Here is a 26,528-nt window from a genome sequence, read left to right as displayed (position 1 = left end):
GGCCCTAAAATACCAATAATAGAAATATACACAGCATGTACATCGCACTCTGCACGTTTGTATATATATAGACGTTTTAGCTTTTTAAATTTCAGGCCCACCGGGGTAAAAACAGATGTATGGAAGCAGTTTTGTTTTTTTTTTAAAAAGAGAAAATTAAAAGTGATGGGAGGTAACATTAGATAGAAAAGTTCCTCAAATATGTAGCAGCCCCCTATCTATTTTTGACATCTGAACTTGGTCAGCTAGGAAATTTGTTGGTCTCCTGAACTATTCTCACAAAAATTGCAGAAATTGCAGTCTTTCCAGCAATGCCAATGTGTCTGTTTAAGCAAATGTCCATTCACAGAAAATTAACTGGAGGTATTGAGACATTGGTCCTTTTCTTAAGAACATATATATTCAAGTGTGTATTTGCCACATATGTAAATAAAACTGTGTTGAAACATGCAACTGAGTTTCACAATTACTGGCTTCTGCTTTCCATTTCGCATTGCTAATATGCATCACACAAGTGCTATAAAGTTTATTAGCATCCCTTGTGAATATGTAACTGGATTTGTATTTAAAAGATCTGTTTCCTGGTTCAGGCACAATGATAATGATATTGACTTCAGAAAGAGGTGAATTGTGTCAGTTGTGAAGGTGCCCAAAGGTACATTGGACTGAAGTCACTATGGCTTTTATAGGTCAAAATTGTTTTTCAAAAACAAGGAATAGAGTCAAGGTTACTGATTTAATGTTTTTTGTAGTGACCCATCACATTATTACAAACACATTTCCAAATATTTGCACATTTTCATGGAGTTACTCAGTCACACAAATCCCAGAATCATGATGCAGAAATTAAGAGTCCGTCGTACATATATCAACACTTCGTATAGTACTGTTTCCATCCCAAGTACGTTATAGCAAATTTACTATAGCTAGGTGACCCTGAATGCAGACAAGAAATAGGAATTAAAAATGTATTCCACTTAATTTTTACAGCCAGACAAGTATGCTTAGGATTGCAGTGCTAATCACTAGAAACAGGCTGTGTTCCATGGAAAGGGCTTGAGCAAGGTTTCTGGAGTTAAAGGAAGTATGACCAGAGCTCCCTAGATAATCTAGGGAAGAACATAGCTTCACACAGGTGTGTGGCTTTTACAACAAAAAAAAGGCATCAACCAATCGTAACACAAGAAGCACTGATGTCCTCAACTAGCAATGGTCTCAGGGGTAGACAGGGGTCAGGCCTGAACATGACTCTTGACAACATTCTCAAGAATCCTTTGAAGTGTATTAAGAGTAGAATAAAGAATTCCATCACTCAGTGTTGTGTGTCATGAGTGGGAGATCAATGGCAAACCTCAATCTGGGGTGAAAGGGAAAGAGCATGCATACATGCAACAAGCCAGTTATGACTGACAAGCCTTCTGGCAAAGCTTCTGGCTTCTAGGTCTCATTTTTAAGCACTGAACTGAAAGTGTATCATTTGTGAGAGTTACCCAGTATACATTGTGCCAATGGTTGAGGCAAAACCTTCACAAAATATCTTGGACATATGCAACATAAACACTGGAGCCTTGTTCGGTGTTCCAAGGAACTTTCAAGAGTGTTTCAATTAGACATTATTCAGTCTGACACATGCTACATCTTGTTGTCAAAATGATCAAAGGAATAACTAGGGCTTTGGCTGAGTTTTCATGTATGTTAAATACATTTTACTTCTCCCATTTTTTCTTTCAAAACTCTTGGGTGTGGCAAATAAACACTGGTGCATTCTTCTGTGCCTTTTCCCTGTAATCATGCCACTACAGAGTGATAAGAATGTCAGGTCTTACCATAGTTCTAACTCTCTCTGCTTAAATGTAGTTATTTTCAGCACTTAGTTAAGGAATGCCTACTCAGATTTGGTTTTGACTGTAAAGAAAGAACCCTCTCAAAAAGCGAACATTACCATCAAAAATTGGTTTTCACAATGGCTTTCTCTGAGATGAGACGTTAACCATCCAGCAGAGGGATTCTCTGGAGTGAGAGTTGGTTTACCCTAGAGAGGTATGAATTATTCTTTAGGAAAGTCAAAACTCCTTGATCCCTTCCTAACAGGGATCTTGAAACAGCCAGACTAGTGCCAAGTCACCTTCTCTCAGGCTGCAATCCTATACCTGCTTACCTGGGAGTAAGTCCCATTGAATTCAGTGGGTCTTACTTCTAATAGACATGCACTCACCCAGCATGACAGCCCACTACATCATATCATTTATTATTTAAGTGCTTCACATGCTAGGTGCTGTGTATTAATTAAAAGCACCAACAGGATCCCGCCTGTAGCTTACAATCTAAATTATCATGAAATATAAGGAAGATATAAGGTTGTCAAATACTGGGCTCAGTTCACAAATCCAACAAAAGAAAGACAGGGCAGAAGAGAATTGCTAAAGATGAAGATGGGAATGCAAGAAAAATATATTTTCAGATCTTTTACAGTGCCATCCTAGGCATGTCTACTCAGTTCAATGGGACTTATGCCCAGGTAAGTATGTATAGGATTGCATCTCAAGAAGAGGAAATAGAGGGGAAGTCAAACAAATGCATCAAGGAAGAGAATTTGATGCATAGCCTGCTATAGAGGAGAATGGGCAAAAGAAAGATGTGGCCCCTGAAACAAGATTTAACAGATGAATTGATATTAAATGAGCAGACAATGTGAGGAGTGCAGAGAACAGCCAAGATTACAAAGAGACAAGACCAAGAAGTCTGAAATGAGCACAGGTTGCCAGTGGAGAGTGAAAAAAAGGAAAATGTTTTTTAAAATAGTGAGCAAGAGGGATTAGATGGCCAAAGAGCTGAGGACAGAAATAAGAAGTTTAAGGGTGAGAGATTGGGACTAAGACATTACAGTAATCCATGCATTAAGAACATGGATCAGAATTTAAGTAGTCAACAGAAAGAAATTGGCAAATCTTAACATTATAAAAACAATTAGATGACTATATCTTGTGTAGATGTTCCCTAAAAAGTGACAGAACAAAGTGTGGCTAGTATTATTTCACTCAGCGTGAAAGCACCCACAGTGTTACCGTTATCTTAATTTCCTAAGAGGTGTTCTTATTCAGTGAGCACCACACACCCCATAACACTGGAGTCTTTTCTGCCAGGTAGTGCTGGTCTACTATAATCTTGAGCCCTGTGAAGAGGTTGATACATGGTACAAGATCAGTTATGGCCCCTGCACCATATTCTAGAGAAAATAAGAGTCCTGAAGAATTGGGACTGCCCTTTCTGCTCTAACTTATCATTGTAGCTGGGAGGGAATCCTGTTCTGCAACCTCACCATCAGATGTTTCTAAATCTGATTTCCATTTCCAGTTGTGACTTAAGCACGAACCAAAATACTTGCATATAGTCTACACGTACCCTTACTCACTGCACTTTGTTTGCTTCTACACTGTTTCCTACAGAGAGACAGCTTAAGCAGCAAGGACCAGTTTGGAGTGCTAATGTATAGCATGGGAGTATGTCGATGCTAAAAATTCTAGTCTTTAGCAGATTCCCATTTCCACCATTAACATCTTAAGAAACCATTTTGCTACTCATTTCCCTGTGAAGCGAACAAATGGTTATTTGAACTCACATCCCATTCCCCACTCTTAATGTTTAGAGGGGCAACAGAATTCTAGAATGCCAACAGGAAGAGACTATAAGATATTAAATCTGTTTATTTTGTTACCCAAATAATTTACAGATTTTATTACAGTTAAGAATTAGTTCAGCTTCAACTATTAACATGGCAAGAGAACTGTATGAAAGCTTTTATGATACAATATCCTATATTTCTGGAATGTACTATACATTTTAGGCAGGACTCTGCAAAGCTCTCTAGAGTTCACTGTGACCTTTATATAAAGTGGTCAACAGAAGAGTAAATATATTAACACATTAAAAATATTGTATGTGTTTGTGTCATTAACACCTATACAACCTTAAGATTACAATTGAGTATTATGTAACAGTACTTCAGAGTGATTAATGTACCTCTCTTTTTTCATGCAAGGACACAAAAATATTATATTTAAGCCTTCTACTATCCAATGCTTTCAGGTGGAAAAAAATTACAATGGTGTCAATGTCATTCCACATTCTTCATTAAATTCTGCACCGATGGCCTTGTATTGTTTCACTCATTTCTCAGGCAGCTACAGTGTTCAAGAAGTTTCTTGAAAAACATATTTGGTATATTGCAAGTACCCTTTTAAAGCAACCACCCCTCCAAACCTTTCATGGTAGCCTTTTAATCCACTCTTCCAGTTGATATTAAACATTAGAAAAGCTATTTTCCTTATAGTCTGATCTGCCTTGTTAGAAAAAAAAATATTTCAAACTCCAGTGCATAGGACTCAGATGTAGAACAGCCTGAAAAACAGGCTATTGCATCAAGCCAAAAGATTTTATCGACAGAACTTATTCCAGGCAGCAGAAATCAACCTTAAGGTTTCATTGTAGTACTTTAATTCAGAAAGAAGCCTTTTCATTCTTCTGATTATCTGGTTACTAGAGACATTCTTTCCGAGATTATACATTGCTTCAGATCCAATAAGGATTTGGTAACTTCCTATTGCAAGCAGTATAAAGTAGTTCAATTGGGCTTTCAGAAGTACTTCAACATTGCAGAGCATTTAAAATTCTAGTACAAGCAGCCATCTAATGGCAACCAGTACAAAATTCATATTACACTGTTACCATTCAGTCTACATACTTCTGTAGTAGAAGCGTTTTTTTTTTAAAAAGTACAAGAACAGAAGAACCCCATATGTTTAGCACAGAAAAAAATGATATCAATATGTAAAAGTGCAAACCTTCATAATCCCATGATAAAAACATCTGCGCTACAAAAAAAATGTTTTTAAGAACAATTTAGGCACTTTTTTCCTAGTGGCACAATTAAGGCTTATGTTCCTTTCATATAGCCTACTCAGCTGGTATTTCCAGGTAACGAACAAGGGCCCTAAAAACCTTAGTCTACCCCCAACCTTACTTTAAGATAGCTACAAATCGTTGATCACAGAGAAAACTAAAGACAGGACATGTGCACTGTCCCTCTTCACTTCATGAAGGAGTTTGTTCAAGATTTGACTGGCAACCAAAAGATATGCAACACAAGTGAGATCCTATGTAAGTACAGGCACCTGCAGAACAGGCATAGAACAAAAATTTAATATCTCCCAGCCTGAGAGGCCATCCAGCTTTTCAGAGGTATGTTGGCTTGTTCATTCATCTGTTTATTAACAGTTCATTGCAGTTACAGTTGGCTCTGTCTTATGTTAAAGACCACTTTTCCATTTGCAATTAAGGCATCTAAATTACAGGATCTTTTAGCAGCTGTACTCCATATTCAATAGACAGCATTGCCAGAATTTATTTTGTCATTCCAAAAGAGATTAATTGTTTTCAAATTTGGCATATGGATTTTCTTCTTTGAACAAACCTGGAAAAGAAATAACATCTGGTCAGAACAGGGATTGAAGGTATTGGGGTAAGGCAGTCTTCCCCAACCTGGCACCCGCCAGATGTGTTGGACTACAGCCCCCAGAATCCCCCAGCCAGTCCAACACACCTGGAGGGCACCAGGAAGGCTGGGGTAAGGGGAAAAATACCAAGAAGCAATGGGGGGAGGGGGATGGAAAGCCATTGCCAAGTAGTAAAACACTAATACCATTGAAAAGAATATTTACTTACTATATTTATATAGGCTACGCATCAACATTTGTTTTCTGAGTGGCTCACGAGAAACACATAATATTAATATTAAAATATGTAATATTAATACATAATATTAAGTTTCATGAACAAAACAAATACAATCCGCACTCCAAAGTCTTTAGCATGGAATAATATACAGTTCAATGATTTGGCTAACTGGCTAACCAAGTAATTGTTCCACAGAATGTGGCATTTGGTCACAAAGCAGTATCTCCTTTCTTGCAACAAATCTTTGGACAAGTATTTTTAAAACTACTGTAAATTATGTTCATAGCATAGTATTTTGGCTTAGGCACTAACTGGTTGTCTTCTTATGACCAAAGTATTGATCTAGTACTAAACAGAAGCTGATAGAGCCATGACGCTGGTATCTGCTTATCAGAATTGCCAACAGCAAATTCCTGTTCAAACACATTTTAGATCAGATGACAAACTCAGGGTACATAAACTCCTGTCCAATTTGTGTCCTTACCTCAAACTGAACAGAGTGCCTCTAGTATTTTAAAAGATGACTTAACATTCAGGTTGTACATTTCTCATTTTCAATGTAACCAAGTTGGTCACAGGGAATTTTCAAAATTTCAGTTGTGTAATTAAATGGTGCAATAGAAAAAGCAATATTCAGTATTTTATAATGGTTCCAATAAACCAGCTTAATAGTTAACAGTTAAACTTTCGATCCATTCACAGCACCAGTTATCATCAAAACTGATTTTCACAAGTATATGCATTTTATTTTAATTTCTTGCACACATACAATCAAGTTAGCGCTTAGAGTTCTGGATATTGGTGGAAATGGGTAAGAACCAAGTTGGAACAAATTCATTCTGCTGATAGGCCATTGATAAGGATTTGTCTACAAGTCTAATGGGAAAAAGGATAAGCAATGTTATGTTAAAATGCTGCTTCAGAGGCAAGTCTCCCCACCCTTACTCCTTAACTGAACATAACTGCTGGGATGATCCCTGCCTAGATCTGCAGTTTCCAGGATAGGAGGGAGGCATGGACTCATCATGCTTACAACAGCAAGTGAAAACGCAGACACCTCCTCCCCACTTTCCAGCTCCAAACATGGAGCTGGGTTGGGCACCAAGGATTTTTCCTGATTTTGACTGCATGCTGCACCTCCACACAATCACAAGGGGAGGAATTAGGGTCCTGGCAACTAGTTTTTGACTTGGCTAACAAGGCCAGCCAAAATTTGTGAAACCCTAGTAATAACTCAACTGTTCTCTGTAATAACCTGGCATGGTGCACATTGATATGAAGTATCCTCTACATTCGACGAGTAGCAGCTGACTCTTACCATATTTTTTCCGGATTTCGTCATGCCTAGATTTCATCTCTGCTCTCCTACAAGAAATATGAAGCAAGTCATATGGTGTTTGAAATCTAAAGAAATTAAATTATAAACATCTTTCTTTACCAAGTAGGAAGGAAGTTAATGGTAATAAGATGTTTGCTTTCAACTACCAATATGCGGATGACACGCAACACTACCTCTCATTTAAATCCTCACCAAGGTTGGCTGTAAAAACCCTGTCCAAATGTCTGGAGTCGGTGAGTAGCTGGATGGAAAGGACTAAGCTGAAACTGAACCCCGACAAAACCAAAGTACTTTTGGTGGGAGACAAGGGGAGGTTGGGGGATGCTGACATGGGGTGCAGCTGCCCCTGAAGGACCAGGTCTGCAGTCTGGGGGTCATTTCAGACTCCCAGCTGTCCGTGGAGGCTCAGGTGTTAGCCGTGAGCCAGGCAGCACTGTACCAACTCCATCTGATACGGCAGCTGCACCCCTACCTCCCTAACCATCTGCTCCCATCAGTAGTTTATACCCTGGTCTCCTCTCGCCTAGACTACTGTAATGCGGTCTATGTGGGGTTACCCTTGAACACAGTTCAGAAGTTGCAGCTGGTACAGAACACGGCAGCCCACCTGATTAAAGGCAGCCGTTGGCGAGACCCCATCACTCCAGTGCTGAAGGAGTTGCACTGGTTACCAGTTGTTTCTGGGCCCAATTCAAGATGTTGGCATTGTCCTTTAAAACCCGATATAGTTCCAACCCAGTCTATCTTAATGAGTGCCTCCAACAACACCAGGGATGCTACTCAACGAGATTGGCCTCGGAAGGACTTCTGTCTGTCCCATCAGCCAGGACAGCTAGGCTGGTGAGGACTAGGGAGAGGGCTTTTTCTGTTGTGGCCCCCACTCTGTGGAATTCCCTCCCTAGTGACCTCTGCCATGCCCCCCCCTTTGATGAGCTTCTGCCAGGCTTTGAAAACCTGGCTGTTCAGGCAGGCATTTGGGGCAGGTTAGGATTTTTTAGAGCTATGTTGTTTTGCTCAGCTGATTATGTAAATTTGTTGTACTTTGTGTTATTTGTATTGTATGCCGCCTAGAGGGGCTGGTTAGCCGGCCATATGGGCAGCTAATAAATCAAATAAACAAAATAAATAAATACTTGCATTCAGATTAACTTTACACTGTGTCTTTTGACCCCAATAGGACCTTAAAGGCAGCTTACAATGTATTTCCAGATGCTTAAGTCCTCCAACATCACCACAAACTAAGTATCAAAAACTAAGTATCACAATGGAGGGATATTGCATACGGGCCAACTGTAACAGCCTGCTATTCCAGATGTCTTCTGTAAACAACTGGACTTAACTAACCACCCAAAGGCTAGAAGACAACAGGCCTGCTGGGCATCCACAGGTTGAGAACAACTTACCTCTCTTCCTGCCTTACTCTTCTTTGTTCTTTCTCTCTGGCAGCTTTTTCATCGTCTTTATCAGGTCTGCTCAAAGACAGAGTATTTAGGACAATTATGAGTATGCATGTCATAACTTGATAGGATCTTCGAGATAAAGTAAAATACTAATACTTAAGGTATAAAAATAGAAACATGTTCAGATACTTGCTTTCGGTTCTTTTTCTTCCTGCAGCAACAACAGCAGCAAACGAGAAGAGCGATAAGAATTATTCCTCCCACCACAGACATTGTAATAATCAGAACTTGGAAATTCACTGAAATATTTAAAAAAAAATGTAGTGAGCAAACAATTTGCGCACAAAGAACCAACCTGAAAGTTTTAAGATGAACTGTAGTCATTCATTTCAAAATACAAGAACTTTCACAGGAAATGCTGCAATTTTATCTACTTATACCATAGAGGACTAAGACAGTGCAGTAGCTTCATACATGAGCTACCATGTGGGCAATAGATGGTCTGTAAGTCATCTATTATTGTGATGGTTCTGCCGCCACCCCCACCTCCCACCCCCACAACTGCTTTAAATGGAAAGGATTAGATGCATTTACTATCAATGTGTCTTGACCCAAAAAACTAGAAATGAAACCTTTGTGTTTAGAAGCTGCATCCTTTCTAATTATGAACACTGGGAACAAGCAGAGAGTGATCACCACTATCATATCCTACTTGCAAGTTTCCTAGGAATACCAGGCTAACCACTGTTGAAAGCGTTATATCTTTGGTGTAATCTAGCAAGGTAACTAGGATCCTCTCTTTGTGATATACACAACACATGCTGCCCCATATCTTCTTGGAATCAGCTTTTATAATGGTTTGCAGAGGGTCAACTTACTGTTTAACCCATTAAGAAATCCTATTATGTTTCACCCCGAAAAAGTAATTTGTCACAGAAGATGTTATTGCTAGTAGCAAGTACAGGAGTTCCCTTCTTTTTTACCAGCTTGAAAGCTGTGGTAGCTTGGGCTGCACATGATACAAAGAGACTGCAAGCTGATAAGGATCTTACATTTTAAGGCATTATATCAGCATATTATAGCAATTTTCAGGGAAAGAGGCACTGAAAGGATCAATGCCAATAACAAATACATGCAATATTTCTAGGAGTCACTCACCCCAACAGACACCCCAGCGTGCAAAACTCAACTCGCAAAGTGAACTGGGAGGCAGGATATTCCGAACAGGATATTCCAGGCATTTTTTGGTGCTGCTGCACCATAAACACTGGAAAAAAAGGAAATGTAAATACTACAAGCCAACAGAGACTGCAAAAATCAGCTAAGAGGCATAAAAGTAATGTGAGCAAGAAGCACACAACTATATGCCAACATTATGACCTAATTTGCATGTAACAACAACCCATGGGCTGCTCTCCACAAGTGGGAGCATTGCCTCTCACCAGTTCTGCTTTTAAACAGCCTACAATCGGCTCATTCGTAGGTTACTAGCGTGATTTCTGAAACTGGACACTTTGGGTTGTTCATGGGTTAAACCTATGAACTGGGCATTCATGGGGTTTTTTGTTTGCAGAAACTGGAAGTGGTTCCCATGTAGTGCAAGGCCCTGCAAATCATGGGTTAGTTAATTAACCCAGATTTGTACCTGAACACTGCCATCACATGTGAACAGGTCCATATGTATAGGCAATACTGACAACAGTGCATTGCTAAGAACTGATATAGGAGCACTTCTCTACAACCTTAGCCAGTGAGTGTCAGGCTCCCAGCATAGTGAAACCCACTGAAGCAACAGGTCCTCCAACAGTTTCATGTATCTAAAAAGTCCAATTTTTAAAAGTTCTAATGTGAAAGTCAATTTAGAAGGGAAAAGTTTATTTAGTCTTAAATTGCAATCCTATGCACACCTACTTGAAATAAGCTCCACTGAACTCAGGACAGAGCCAACTACACAGGATGTGTAGTCACATTTAATACAAGTCTGCCAAAAATATCCCAGACACATTAAAATGTGTCGTTCAGCTCTTAGATACGCCTAAAGTTAGACTGCACATTCTCCAAGGTAAGACTATCTAGGTAGTTGTGTACCCAACAAAAAAAATTGTTTATGTAGAAGCTGTGATATAAACAGATTAGAAAAGCGAACTGACAAAAGCTATTTACTTCCAGAAACATATCTTAGTCAGCAATAGAAACTGGAGGTTGTGTACTAACTGTACATTAAACCAATCCAGCACAAGCGAACCCAAGAAGCACCATACCAAAAAGTGCCTGCAGATCAAGGACTAATACGGTAAGACCAGATCCGGACAAGGGAAGAAACTGAAGTCATTTTTAAAGACTTACATTTATACTTACATTTATTTCATCTTACATCATTAGGAGCCCCATGCAAAAGTTGCAGCACTTTTTAAACAGAAAGGCTAGGATTGGCACACTAAAGAATGGTGCGTAGTCAAATAGCCACAAAAAATGGTTTAAGAACTTATGTTCGTATTTAAATATTCTTTCCTGGACAGGAAGGTTCCTGCTTAATTAGTACAAGTCTTTTGTGCCTATAGGAGAGGGAAAGGGAATTCAAATAGGTTTTAGAAATGAACGTTGCCTTTATGCCATACTGGCATCAAAGCCCTTGCTAGCCTTACAAACACCTTTGAGTAAACACGCACAGGATTTTAAGTCTCAATGAACACAATGGGACTTACTAGGGAGTAAGTTTGTGAAAGATCACAGGCCAAGTATTCATTTGCTTGACATACTGAAAGATAGACAACTGCAAGTTACATCAAGCTCTGGATGCTTCAGTACAATGAGACCAATACACGCACCTGCTCAAGTCTGAATGAAATAAAGAGAAGCTGCTCAAAAAGAATGTTTGGTAGATCTTTTGATGTTTCCCAAATATCTTTAATCCACATGTAACCCAAAGAGTTTTCTCTTAAATTGCTGGTTATCAAACGTCTCATACTTAATCCTCTTTCTTCCCTTCCCGAACCTAAAGTATAAGAATCTCAGCTTATCACCAACAAATAGAGAATTAATTTGTTTTTAACTGGACAAACTCCAAGCAATACAGCACATCAGATGTTAAAAATGCTATGAGACAGATCCTGCCCAAGTCAATGGCAAGGAAATGCCTGCTTTGAATTACACCACTTTTCAGAATGGATTGGTATGCTGGAAACAACCACGCCATTCACACACTACATTTATTTTGAGTACTTGGTGACTGCAATTGAAACAGTCTCACAAAGACAGGATGTTGCAAACATAATTAAATACACATTGCTTTTTGGCTCAGAGTTCTCCTCTCATGCCCATCTAAAATTCCAGCAAAACATACTCTGAAATTTAAATCTCAGAGCCAGGTCTGAAGACAGTTGATGAAAGGATCTCTAGTCTAGTCATATGATAATGTGGGTACCAGGAAAAATGGTTTTCAAAGAAAGTAAATGACTAAATGCACTTTCAGCTCAGCACAAAGTACTGCTCTACTGTTTTCAAGGACATGTTGAACATCTGTACCACAAATATTTGTCACAATTCTTTTTTAAAGAACACATACACAAAGAGCTGGTTCACATGATCGTAGTGACGGAAATAGGCCATGGTGGCTTATTTCCCCCACTGCATGTGCCAGTCGTGTGCCATTGTATGCCTTTGCGTGCCACCTGGATTTCCCTAATTACCTTCATTGCCACAGCTGGCCATGTCATCCAAACCCAGGTGTCATGGCTTTTTTGGGGAGGGCAGCAACCCTCAAATATCCCATCGACAGCCCATGCTGCCTCCTCAAAGAAGCCGTACCACCTGGGTTTGCATGACACAGCAAGCCACACCAGCAAGGTAATTAGGGAAATCTGGCCAGCACACGCAGCCGGGTTAATAAGCTCCTGTGGCTTGTTAACCATATTGCAATTACGCCAACCCAGTCAATAACTTTGTTGCTTGGTGCAACATCAAGTATCAGCTCCCTGTAAAACATTCAGCTTTAATCATGTTAAACAGGATAGATGAAATAGATTTAAAATAAGACTGAACATCAAATAAATGTTTGAAGTCTACATGTCTTCAAACTGAAATCATGACTATCTAATTTGATATTTAAATTAAAGGCTGCTTTTCTATTTAAAAAAATGGCATGGGGGAAAATAAATGAGGCTAAGCATGATCATGAACACAATATGTCATGTATTATATTAATTATGGTGGGCTTCCTACAGGAACCAGGGGCTAACAAGTCATGGCAGGCCAAAGAATCCAGGGGAGGATATTGTGTATATTAACAGGATAATCCACAGGGCCTGAATGGGTGATATTGCACTATTTTATGACCTCCCGCTACCAGAGTTCTGCAATATGTCCAGCTCTCAAATTATAAACATTCATGAATGCCAAGAAAGCCTTCTCCATTGTAGAAGTTGCACCTCAGTTATGGAATGCTCCCACCAAAGAGTTTTGGCTGCTGTCAACACTGCAATCTTTTAGGCACCAAAAATGTATTTACCCAGGCATTAACAGATTTTACAGTAAATCTCCATATATGTTAAGGCTTTATACATCGCTTTTGCCATTTCTCTTGTTTTTATTGATTTTATATTGCATACCATCCTGAAATATAATAGGATAAAAGGCAGCATAATAAATGAATACTAACCAAACAGCAGACGTTTGATTTCCATCTCACCACGAAGCTATTTTGCCCAATAACTACAAGCCTTCGTTTACAGAAAGCTCTGGTCACTTAATTCCAAATAAATATGGACAAGACCAGGCTGTAAGTCCCACTTTATTTAATGGGAATTAAATGTACATAGGGGAACAGCCTTCACTTTTGTTATGATCTTTCTTAGTATTGCATCCTTGCGCATATTTGGAGAGAGCAAAGCAAAGTCTTGTCTCCAAGTAGATGCTATTTTGCACTTGTGTGGGCTGCATAGTCCTAGACTATACAAAGAATTTTAGTTGCAAGCCGATGTGTTTTAATTAAAGCACTGAGGGCAGTATCCAGCTGTGTCATTCCGTTAGTGCAAATTACATTGTGCTAGTGGAAACTAGGTTCTGAACTATGCGCAAGAGAAGAATCCATCCAAAGTTACATTTCTGGAAGTGCAGTCGCGCAAGTGGTCATGCATTATGCTTGTGCAACACATTATGCATAACTCTTGTGCAACTGGTGTGTAATGGGCAACCGCTTGCGCAACAGAAGGATTCAGCAGAGCTCCGCTAGCACTGTTTGAGTTTGCGGAATGACACCATTGGATACTGCCCTCTGTTAGTACGCATGCTTGTTCAGAACTGTATGAGTTTCAGATTGGGACACCTGATGTCAAGCAATCAAACCTGCACACAAATAGGCAAGCTTCACTATAAAGTCACTGTTAGTGAACAAATGTGCACTGATATTTATGGCCATCTAAAAATTGAAGCAGTTGACTTCTCAGCTAGTAATAGGACTTTTCTCCAACCCTGGCCCCTTTCCTCACAATAGTACAATCACACTATATGTTCAACACAAGTTTTTCAAAGCTCAGCAAACCTGTCTAGCCTTCACAGGTCTAGTTCTCAGATAGCTGTAAAAGCTGTCAACCATTTGAGGAATGATACATAGCAAAGGCTAAGCTGTCAACTATTTAAGAGGCACTGACCTCAGGTGAACTGAACCCTTGCTACATATTCCTCAACATACCATGTAGTGTGTATCTAGAAGGTCTCCGTACTGGCCTGATAGGATGTGCTCCATATATGCACAAAGCTACATAATTTGGCCACTACAATTTTTGGACACAAAGAACCTGGTGATAGGTCAGTTTTACATGTTCCTGTGTTTAGTTTATAGAACAACAAGTTCATGCAATTATCACACTCCATAAAGCAGATACAGGTTATAAACCCTTGGCACTGCCTGTTGCTTCATCCACTTAAACCCAATCTCATATTTTATTTTTTTCAAAAAACTGCTCATTCAAAGCCCCAAATGCCAGTAATCTACCAAGCCCGTTTCATTGGTGGGTGCAATGCTTAAAATAAGCTAGGCAATTGACTCACCAATCATAGAAGACACCATATTAATAGCTGCAGGAAATAGCAAGTTCTCTGCTAAAGTGTGAAGTTTGCTATCCCACATACCTGGCACGATGCTACAAGTGCTTCTGAAGAAACAGTACAAGTTTAAGGATATCAAAACCTTTATTTTGTACATGAAGCTTCCACCCCACAGGCAAGGTTTATTAACAAGATCACTCTTGTCTAGTTTGGTTTCTTATTTGGGCTTGATGGTGTACCATGAATTTCTCTTTACACAGGTCACAAAAAATAATCCATTGCATTTCAAAAACATGAAGAAAAAAACTCAAAACCAATCTTGACCTTCAGGTTTCCAAACACTTTTTAAAGAACTGGAATTCTCTTTCCCTCAATACCAGCCAGCTGTTCCCATATAATCCTTCATTCCACATGCTCACTGCCTTCCGTTTTCATCTTTTGCCTTGTCACCCCTACCCTCAAGACAGACCTTCAATCAATTAATTGCCTTCCTTACCAGCAGCTTCTCACAAATAAGCCATTCTTTCACTACCCCATTCTATGAACTTCACACAAGCAGGCCATTTACTTTGATGTTTGACCTTCCCAAGACTGTTCCTCTCCCTTCCCCCAACCTTTCTATAAGCTGCTCACATGCACAATCCATCTCTTGTGTTACCTTCCTATCTTTCACTAACAGTACCCCACAACACCTGTCTTTTTCAATGAATTGCTTTCCCTGTTCCTTTACAAGCAGCTCTTTGTCCCACACAACAACCACAGAAGTCTTCCCTACTCCTATATTATGCACGCAGTTCCTCTTCCCCCAGCCCTACAGAAACAAATCTGTTGCAACTGATTCTCCCTCAGTTTTCTACCTTTATTTCACCCTTCACTGCTGGTGTGTGGGAATATGCAGCCACAAGATACCATAAGGCTCTAGCACGGGAGAACAGCACTGACAGAGCAGACCGTGCTCTCCCCCCCCCCCCCCGCCAAACACACACACGTACATGGCTGGTTCACACAATAGGGTATTCCAGTCAAAACTCTTTCTCTTCTAATGCAGCCAATGGCATCAGGAAGAGGGTGTTGTGCTACATCAAACACAAGTGGTATAGTGGTGAATTTTGAAGTGCAGGCACTCATCATTACAGCCCCCATAGCCAAGCCTCCAAAGACACTCCAAAAATTCAGGCTGCGGTGTTGATTTATATCAACAAACCAGTTCTAGCAGTTTTCATCTCCAACAGGAGCAGGTCTTTTGCAAAGCTAATGGGTCTTAATTGCCCATTCAAGATCAAGCCACCCCAAAATACTTTGTATTACAACAGGGTGATATCAAAAATACTTTGTATTACAAGCAGATGATGTCAGTGTCCCTGCTAATCATAAAGTGCCAACACTGTGAGCCCTGACTTCACTATACCACTGTGAAACACTCCTGCCTCCTTCTCTATCATGGGCAGCTGAGTCGTGAAGAGCAGATGCTGCAATCCATTCTCCTCCTCAGATGGCTGTGGCAGAGCAGCAGCTAAGACAACACATGCTTCTCAAACAACCTATGGTATGCACTGATTACTGTTCTGTTCCAACTGAAATGTAGGTGCTTCATTAGAACACCTGCATATCTTTGCAAAGCACAGATGAGAGTACTCTTTATTACAAACTCATCTGAAGCAAACTCAATGCACCCCAATTGCCACTGACTGAGAAACCATTCAAGAACTAAAACCAGAATCAAACAATAAAGCCTACAGCCTGACTCTACACATTTAGTCAGAATTAAGTCCAACAAAGTTCAATGGGGCTTACTCACAAGCAAGAGTGCACAGACTTGCAACCTAAATTTGGGGAAGAGGGTTATTTAACAATTTGAGACTTAGGGCACAATCCTATCAAGATAGGCATCCGCCTCTGAACTCGGAGGCAACCGCCTATCCAAAGCAAGGCAGAAGAGGCACAGGGGAGAGCATTCCCTCTGTGCCTCTACTGCCCTGCTACTTTCCGCTAGACAGCCGTTTTCGGCTGTGTAGCCACGGGGGACCCGACCGGGAGAGGAGGCTGCTGTATGACACATTGGATGTGTCGGACATGCAGCTCCACTCTCCCTGCCCCAGAATGCCCCTTTTCAGTCGCTCCGCGCTCCTCTTCCAAACGTGGGCAGGGCTTCTCCACACGCCTTCGAGGCAGTGTGGACGTCGGGGGAGGTCGGTTCCCAGAAAACAGCCTACCCTATGGTCCTCTAGACAGTGTCTAGTGGCCACAGGATTGCTCCCTCCCTTATACACCCTTCATAATTATTTTTATAGGAAAGAGAGTGGTTTGGCCTGTTGTAAATTTCCCTAGCCTATATAAAAACAAACAAGATGTTATCAGCTTACCTGAAAAAGTAAAATCTGATCTTTATTGCATGACAAGCTTGTCTCTTTAGTACTGACCAACCCATTGTGTGGATGGGTAGGTACAGTAGAGATGTTCTGGTGGAGCAGCTTCAACACCAGGGGTAGTCAACCTAGTACCCTTCAGATGTTTTGAACTACAACTTCCATAACCCCCAGCCACCATGGCCAATAGCCAGGTATTGTGGGAGTTGTAGTCTAAAATGTCTGGAAGGCACCAGGTGCCTACCCCTGGTCTACACCTTTTTGTGTCAGATACTAGATGATGGTTCAAGCAGCTGCCTCCAAGTTCCATGAGAGAGAGAGAGAATTATCCCTGCTGCGTGGTAGTAATTAGAGTGTTGGACTGGGACTTGGGAGATCTGGGTTCTAATTCCCACTTGGCTATGAAGCTCACTGGTTCATAATAGGGAAAGAAGCCTGTTGAATTTAACTGCCTACCTTTGATACACAAAACAAGCAGGCTACTTTCCACATTGTAAATTTGGAAACCTAAATTTTGATTTCCAAAATGAATTGATCAAAATTTAGGTTTCCAAATTTTGATTCCCAAAATGAATTGGGAATCAAAATTTGGAAACCTAAATTTTGATTCCCAATTCATTTTGGTTCCACTCTCCTTTTGTTCCTGGTTACATTCAGTATGTTTCATATTAACACACTTATATTTGTTTATTAATTATTAAGAATAGCATTCCCACCAGCCTTTCTCGTAAAATTCTTCCCTTTCTAATTCCAATTAAATTAATTTTAAGTTGCAATTCCCTGAACAACAGTACATTATGTAAGCTTCTTTCCTGGAGTCTTGTGGCTGTGCATGCACGCACACAGACACACACTCTCTCTCCTCTGTATTTGCCAATTCCCGTTTTATTTTCTGTCTCTTGCTGCTTTCTCTTGTAGTTATAGGAAGGAGGCAGTTCAATCCAACATGCCTTTTTCCTTAGGAAAAGTGATTATTTGCAATCCAGTTCTTATTTTTTTTTTTTTTGTTTCACATTATTCTCCTTAAAATTGTATTAAATAAGTAGCTACATACGTTGGTGGTGCTCTGCCTCATGCAGTGTCAGTGGTACATGCCTCCTTCACCTTCTCCACCAACAAAGCATGCCATCTCATGGTGATGTCATGGCCAAAAACATTCCCTTCACCTTAAGGTCACACATAGTGGCCAACATGTATGTAATTGCCTGGCACCTCCAGAAAGGGCATCAGGACCACTGTTCGTGGCAATGTGGCATCCCACCAATGCCTTGACAGTGACCCTGGCATGCCAGTATTCCTCAGCCTCACCAACACCTCCACTGGTGCTCTCTTCCAGCACTGCCACGTGCCTTCAGCACCCTGTATATCAGGGGTGCAGAACTATGTTTGGGTTGGCCTCCCAGGCCCTCTGAGGGCTGGATGACATCAGTGGCCACGGGCACACCCAATAACAGTATTCCCAGTCCCATCCATTTTAGTCTTTCTTGGTGCTCTTTATCCGTGCCCTGCATGGATAAAGAGACTCAGCTGGTGCTGGGCTTCACACAGTACATGGCATCCCCAGCAGTTCACTTTTTTAAAAATGGAAATATAAAGGAACATAGCACAAAGGCATTCTTCTGACATTTGGCAGGTGTAATCTCCTCTCTTAAGGGGCTACAATGAGTTCGTAATTAGTGCAAGAGATCTGAAAATGATACATTAAAGCTTGAGCAATCACATGACTGTCATTACTCTCAGGCATTCAACAGCATATGATAGACCTTTTTAATGTCAGTTGTTTTATCAGATCCTGGCAGCTTATTGTTAATTGTTTTAACAGTTGCAAAAATTTAAAATAGTTTGAATGTTAAATTCAATGTTTTATATTATGTGTTATCATGCTGTATTTTAGGATTTTAATTTTTTCTGAACTGCTCAGATTGCTTTGGCTATTAGGCAGTATAGAAATGTAATGAATGAATGAATCTGTCTTGAGACTAGTATGAAAATCATTACTAATTTAAATAGGACCTTAAGCATATTTACTTGGAAGTCCCACCATTTTCAGTACTGCTGTTTAGGATACCAGCCTATGACCATATCGTTCCGACAGTTTCAAAATAGCATTAGGTTCTGAATAGATACTGCTATTCACAGAAGGTTTCAGCAAAAATAAAATACTGAACATTGTTGCCAAGTGGCAGGACAAATCTCAATGTATTTTCTTAATCTGCAGGGAACAGTATCCCTTTGAACTGATGCTTCAGGATTACATGAGCAATTTATCCTGAAAATTATTATGTGTTTTGTCCACCATACCATCACCTTTAATCCTAAAAAAGATATAGAGGTGGTGTTTCCAAACTAGCTCTAATCCAACAGCTCTGTGAGGCTTGTGCAGTAGCAGATATTTCTCCAATCAGGACATCAGGAACAATCCTATGCATGCATTCTCATTGCATATGCAGAATAATTTATTTTATTATACTGGATATGGAAGTCTATACTCACTGGGACCTATGAGTGAATACTGAGAGTGCTTGAACAGTTCTGGTTCCGGCTAACCTTTAAGGTCATTGCATGCAGCAGGCTCCCACAGGATTTCAACTTTCCAAGATGTTATTTGGCAACTGTTTGCTACTTACCGTGACGTTTTTCAGGCATTCCTCACAACTTTTATTTGTGTATTGTTGACAGCCTATTGTGAGAACAGAGGGAGGAAGATTGTTAATTATAAACTAACAGTACTTCAAGTTAGTCTCTCAGTGTTCCATTCCTTTAGTGTGTGGGGGGTGGGGTGGGGTGGCTGTGTCAAAAACAAAGAGAGGCTCTACTTTTGATTGAGTACCTGGAATCAAAGCTAATTTGCCTGTGATTGTACACTGTTAGTTTTTATTTTGGGAGACAAGATTAAGGCAGCCCACAACCCTCAAACTATTTTTCATATTAAAAATTAAGACAGATATTAAGCAGTTCTTACAAACAGGAAGCTCCTAAGCCTGGGGTTAACCAAAGTTCTTTATTTGTTTATGTGTTCGCTGTGTTAGTCCCAGGTAGATAGACCAAGTAGGTAATATATGAGGCAATTAAGCCTTCAAATTGCAGTAGAAGCTCACTGTTGATTAATGAACTAGCTATCAACTCTAGTGAACGAAGTCTTGGGCAAGTTTGTTCCACAATTCTGAACATATTACAGAGACTTATTGAGTTCATTTAGAAGGAAGTAGTTCAGTATCAGGTCATTTGTTTCATCATCTTGCTTTCTATTTTGTCACATCAGACACCTTAGTTACAATTGCTGACTTGATACACATCTGGGTCAGAGGAAGAGAAACACATGTACAACTTTACACAGTTCAAATGAACCAGTCAGTGAAGATGACTGAAGTAAAAGACAACAGCAGTTTCCTTAACAACTGTATCAGCTACACTGAACCACTGCTATTCATTTTCTTGGGAATAACTCCTGTAACTAGTAGTAATTCTAGCAATGAGTTATAATTCTAAAGCTAGAACCAAGTCAACTACAAGAATATTCCTATTCAGAAGTTCAAAAATAACCTTACCTAATAAAACACAAGTGGGGAATGGAGCCCCACCACACATCCCCACCCCCAATGTTACACACATTACATACGTAAGCATGTGCACACACACACACACCACATGCACACATTGTATGTGTATGGCACAAATATTTGCAGAAGGGAGGCATACACACATAGGGCTCCATCTGATCTGGAACCCTAATAATGTGGGGTTCCATTTTATGTGTAGGCCTATGCATGAACAGCTGTAGGCCTCCCTTCTACAGATGCTCACATCATATGCACGAACTTTGCAGGGGGCCTATGTAATACGAGTGACATCAGGGGAAGGCCTACGTAGTGCAGACCTGTTTGCATGATTAGGGAGGCCTATTTTTGAACACCTGCATAGGGCTAAAGTTACAATTTTATCCTATGCACTAGGAATATGTAGTGTTTAGTCTAACAGAAACTTGAAGTTAGAAACATAGGAAACTGCCTTATACCAGATCAGTCTATCTGTCCATCTAGCCCAGTACTGTCCACTTGGTTCCAACTGGTAACTGGGTCTTTTCCCATCACTTGCTCATTCTAACCAGAGATAAGGGGATCGAACCTGGCACCTTCTTTTTGCAAATCACAAGATCTACCATTGAGCTATGGTCCCATTCCATTTGGATAGAACATTTGTATTGCAACCCAATGCATGCCGATGGAAGTAAAATCTTGCTTATGTTCAGTTGAGCTTGCTCCCTTGTGCTTCGGGCTGCAGCCTTAATTAAAAAATATTTTTAGGCCACCTTTCAGGCCTTAGTTTTCATTACCGAATTTCATGACTTAGCATCAACATTATCCCAAGACCACACCTTTGCCCACTCGTTAATTAACTGAAACTACCACTACGGAAGTTAAGACTTGAATTTTATCCATGTATTAGAATTTCCACTTCAGCCATTGGTGCTTTTTAAATGCGCTAGCAGTACAATCAAGTGATTAAAGGGTGCTAAGGAGTCAGTAATTTATATCACATGGCATTATATCAGGAGTTTTGCTACAGCTCATGTTGTACTCAGTCCAATAAATATTAGTTCAGTTAACAAATGCATTCAGCCTCAAGTCCAGAGACTAAGGAAACCAATCTCCTCAAACACAAGTTTAATGCCACAGTTTCAGCACAAGGAATGCAGACCAACAGGAGCATACAGGTATTACATCAGTGTTTGGCTTTCTCAAGCTGCTACATCCCATTACAGTTTGGCATTTTCTTAGGGCCATCACCAGATTTGAAAAGTCTAACAGCACTATCCTTTTTATGTCTACCCAGAAGTACTAGTTCGATAGGACTTACTCCCTGAAGAAATCCCACTGAACATTTCCCCGAGAAAAATGAGTACAGGGTCGCAGCCTTAGTAAATCAATTATCTGAACTTGCATGTATGTAAAAACCATGCAAGAAGTTCTGAAACAAGAAGGACTTTGTTTTTAAATGCATGCGTGGTAGGAGGCGTTCCCTCCTATGCGAAAAAAAAAAATGGGGGGGCGCCTCCTTTAAGATGGTGCTTGCCACCTACAGTTTTCATAGCTATAGGTGGCAAGTATGTATTAAAAATTGGGAGGGGGGAGAGTAGGGAAACGTACAAAATTCACAAGACACCTTTTTCAGTCAGTTAAAGGCGTTTTAATCGAACTGACTAAACATTGTAGCACTGGGTTACAGAGTCCCCTCCCCAACACACACACACACCACACACGACACAGCACACCCACGTTCCCCAACTCGTAACACGCAGCGGATCCCGACACCGTATCAGAGCCGTCATGCTCAAATCACAGCAAGCTACACGGCTTGTTCCTCCCCTGTGTTAAGTCGCGACGGGGCCACCGTTACAAGCCCGCAGAGAAGGGAGAGAGGAAGAGCGGAAGAGCCCCTCAGAGGTGTTTCTCACCTCACAGCAGTGACCGGGGAGGGACAGGAAAGGAGGAAGACGCGAGGCCGGCGTTGGGGCAAAGTGCAGAAGAGCCGAGCAGCTCCCGCAGACTTCCAAGAAGCGACCTCGCCCCGCGGCTGCCTCAGCCGCCCACGCCTCCTCGCAGGGCAGCTGGAGGTCTTCTCCTTACCTCCTGCCTCCGCGGGCGCTCCCAAGGCGACGTTACCCAGAGCCGTGAGGAGGAGGAGGAGCAGCAGCAGCAGCTGCAAAGAGCCCGAGAAAGCTCGGCAAGGGCCCATGGCGGGGAGAGAGCTGTGGCGGGGCGAACGCCGCTCCTTTCTCTCCCTCCCGTAGTTGCTGTTGAGCTCTCGCACCTCTCCCTCCCACCGAGGCGGTCGCTCTTCTCAACAGGCGACAGCCCGTGACAAACGTGCGGCCCGCCCCCCTCCCTCTCTCCCGCCCAGCCTCAAGTCTTTGTACTGACAGGGCGCGCGCGCTGGGCGGGGCCAAAGGGCGCTCGCGGCGCGCGGCGGGGGAGGCTGCGCGCCCCACCCGCCCGGAAGGAGGCGGCGCGTAAGCCCCGCAGCACCGAAGTGGCTAGCGAGGTTCGCCTCAAATGGACGTTGAGGTCCCGCCAAATTGCTCCTCGTCTCCGCCTCGTGGTAGCGGCATCTCTGTGGCCGTCCCTGGCTGCCCCCGCGCGCCGCTTCGTCAGATGGTCTCTGTCCTCACGTTTCAGTGGATAGAGATCATCCCTCCTCCTCTCGCCGGTTGAAAGCGGTGTTAGTATTGCTCTGCCTCTGGCTGAGATAGTCCTCGGCTGAAGGAGCTGTGTGCTGTGTAACCCGATGAACGGGACCGAGTGTTTGTTTAGGCTTGAGTTGAGGTAATGGTCTCCTGCTCCACTTAGACTATGGGTCTGAAAGAGGGGTGATTGTTACTATTCAGCGTGAATAAATGCGGGAGCTCTTGTTCGATACCATGTGACCCTAGTAAGATTATTAGCCACGATGGTCATCTGTAAGGAATAGCTTTCTTTGAAAAAACACATTAATTGTGTATTTTTATTTATTTATTACAGTATGCAAAAAATAAATATTTTTTTCTGTGTAAAAAAAGAAGCAGCAGGCAATATATAATACTTGTTTGGGACTATAAGTTTAACACCTCTTGCCCAACTGGGGCTCCAAAGGGCTCAAAGTGAAGGGGGGAAATCCGTATTGCAGTGAAATAATTTTGGGAAGCATAACTGAAAAGGTGCAGAACACACAGTATGCCGCAAATTAAGCTTTAGGCAACCCTAAATCATGTTCAGTTGTTAAGTCGTGTCTGACTCTTCGTGACCCCATGGACCATAGCACGCCAGGCCTTCCTATCCTCTGATCTCTCCCGGAGTGTGTCATCCTCTACCGTCCCCTTCTCCTTTTGCCTTCAATCTTTCCCAGCATCAGGGTCTTTTCCAGGGAGTTTTCTCTTCGCATTTGGTGGCCAATTGAGCTTCAGCTTCAGTATCTGTCCTTCCAATGAGCACTCAGGGTTGAGTTCCTTTAGGACTGACTGATTTAACCTCCTTGCAGTCCAGGGGACTCGTAAGAGTCTTCTCCAGCACCACAGTTCGAAGGCATCAATTCTTCGGTGGTCAGCCTTCCTTATAGTCCAGCTCTCGCAGCCATACATTACTACTGGGAAAACCATAGCTCTGATTATACGAATCTTTGTCGGCAAGGTGACGTCTCGGCTTCTTACTATGCTGTCTAGGTTTGCCATAGCTTTCCTCCCAAGGAGCAAGCGTCTTTTAATTTCATGGCTACAGTCACCGTCTGCGCTGATCTTGGAGCCCAAGAAAATAAAATCTGCCACTGCTTCCATTTCTTCCCCTTCTATATGCCAGGAAGTGATGGGGCCAGATGCCATAATCTTAGTTTTTTTAATGTTGAGTTTCAAACCAGCTTTTGCACTCTCCACTTTCACCCTCAACAGGAGGCTCTTTAGATCCTCTTCGCTTTCTGCCATTAGGGTGGTATCATCTGAGTATCTGAGGTTGTTGATAATTCTCCCGGCAATCTTAATTCCGATCTCTGATTCATCCAACCCAGCGTTTCTCATGATGTACTCTGCATATAAGTTAAATAAGCAGGGTGACAATATGCAGCCTTGTCGTACTCCTTTCCCAATTTTGAACCAATCGGTTGTTCTATGTGTGGTTCTTACTGTTGCTTCTTGACCCTCGTACAGGTTTCTCAGGAGACAGGTAAGGTGGTCTGGTACTCCCATCTCTTTCAGAATTTGCCAGAGTTTGTTGTGATCCACACAATCAAAGGCTTTAGCGTAGTCAATGAAGGAGAAATAGACGCTTTTCTGGAATTCTCTTGCTTTCTCCATGATCCAGCGAATGTTGGCGATTTGATCTCTTATTTCCTCTGCCTCTTCGAAACCCAGCTTGTACTTCCGGTAGTTCTCGGTTCACATACTGCTGAAGCCTAGCTTGTAGGATTTTGAGCATCACCTTGCTGGCATGTGAAATGAGCACAATTGTACGGTAGTTTGAACACTCTTTGGCATTGCTCTTCTCTGGAATTGGAATGTAAACTGACCTTTTCCAATCTTGTGGCCACTGTTAAGTGTTCCAAATTTGTTGGCATATTGAGGGCAGCACTTTAACAGCCTCTTCTTTTAGGATTTTAAATAGCTGAGCTGGAATACTGTCATCTCCGCTAGCTTTGTTGTTAGTAATACTTTAGTAACCCTAAATCATACACCCACACATATAGGAGAGTGCCCTCTTCAAGATGCCATTGAATCCATTCAAGCCCAAAGTTTTCTGTACGTACAGCACTGTGTCAAGTATGGCACACCATGCCAATAATAGCCAAAATACGTAGAAAAGAATAATAAACTTGGGCTCTGCATCCCAAATAAAGTTTTGGGCCACCCAAAGTCATACATGGTTTGATGTGCACAGCACTATGCCATGTACAACATGGTGACAACCAAGACCACTTTGAATCTGTCTTTGAAGGAGCTGATAGTGACAATGGCTTTTATAATTAGTTAAACCAAGACTATTTGAATCCCTCAGGATGGTACCATCCACTCCATTTGAAGAAGGAACTGTGCCAACAAATGTATGTGTGTGGGGAGTATTTTTGTATACCAGGAACGTTACCTCAATAGAGTTATGACCAATCATTGTTCAGTGTCAGATAACAGGCTAAATGGAGAAAAAAATGGTGTATGATATGCTGAAGACAGACCACACCTTAGCCTCTATAAACCATTTTATCCTTTAAAAAAAATCTAAAAAACAAGATTTTTCCATCCCTGACTTACAGATTTTGCACTGCATGTTCCACACCTGTTCAGTTAGGCACCCTAAAATTATTTCACTGCACTATGGATTTTTCCAGTCACTTTGAGCCCTTTTGGGCCCTAATTGGGCAAAAGGTGTCAAACTTATAGTCCCAAACAAATATTATGTCTTTTTTGGCATTTAAATGGTTTTTTTAAAAAAAACATAAGGATGCAATCCTATGCATGTTTAGGCAGGAAAAAACCCTGCTACAATTCCCACATTGCTGGTTGGGGAATGCTGGGTGTTGCACAACTTTTTTCTGTCTAAACATGCATAGAATTAAGGGTTGTTGTTTTTTCCAAAGAAAGCTACTAATTACACATGGCCATTGTGGCTAATTTTATTAGAGTCCTAGGCTATCAAAAAAGGCTACCTTGCTTACTTAGTTTAGATAGTAATGACCAACCCTTCTGGAGGATGATCGTGTTATCACCAGTTGCTGCTGTTGTGAATGGTTACTATGATTATACTGAAAGAAGAAAGAAAAGTTGGCCAGCCCAGAAGGACAATAGATGCACTGCAAACCTGAGTTCAATTGATATATTACCATCTATTTGGGCAACTGAATCAAGCATCACAATCATTCTTCCTTCCCTGCCCCTGCCCCATCCTTTTCCTTGTGACTGGTGTTTTTTCAGATTGTGAGTCTGAGGGTAGGGATTGTCTGATTGCTGATTATTGTAAGCCACTCTGGAGGCTTTTGACTGAAGAGCAGGGTGGGAATCCTTTGAATAAATTAATGATTTAATTAATATTGAATATAGCAGCTTTACATAGAATTGACAGAATACACTTCCACCATTTCATGGCTGCAATGACCCCACCCCAATATTTACATTTTTCCTCCGTATATACA

At 41.3% G+C, this 26,528-nt stretch overlaps 1 protein-coding gene across 2 annotated transcripts; it reads right to left on the bottom strand.

Moving 5' to 3' along the window:
- Positions 1-718: 718 nt before the first annotated feature.
- Positions 719-22,699, bottom strand: PTTG1IP (PTTG1 interacting protein). 2 transcript variants are annotated; one of them, XM_084846893.1, is made up of 7 exons: positions 22,511-22,699; positions 19,511-19,563; positions 9,631-9,739; positions 8,666-8,771; positions 8,476-8,541; positions 7,052-7,098; positions 719-5,470 (listed from the first exon to the last, which is right to left on the bottom strand). In XM_084846893.1, exons 1-7 carry the CDS (start codon positions 22,617-22,619, stop codon positions 5,424-5,426), a joined length of 537 nt encoding a protein of 178 aa, XP_084703019.1. In that variant the 5' UTR covers positions 22,620-22,699; the 3' UTR covers positions 719-5,423. The 2 variants fall into 2 exon arrangements, with proteins under 2 accessions (XP_084703019.1, XP_084703018.1); XM_084846892.1 differs by lacking the exon at positions 719-5,470 and having other exon boundaries at positions 6,880-7,098.
- Between the last annotated feature and the right edge of the window lie 3,829 nt (positions 22,700-26,528).

This window comes from Heloderma suspectum, chromosome 3 (genome assembly GCF_057233095.1).
Source record: "Heloderma suspectum isolate Gila_16-S chromosome 3, 16-S_ref, whole genome shotgun sequence".
In the NCBI taxonomy this organism is placed as follows: Eukaryota; Metazoa; Chordata; class Lepidosauria; order Squamata; family Helodermatidae; genus Heloderma; species Heloderma suspectum.
This window is presented reverse-complemented; position numbering and strand designations above follow the sequence as displayed.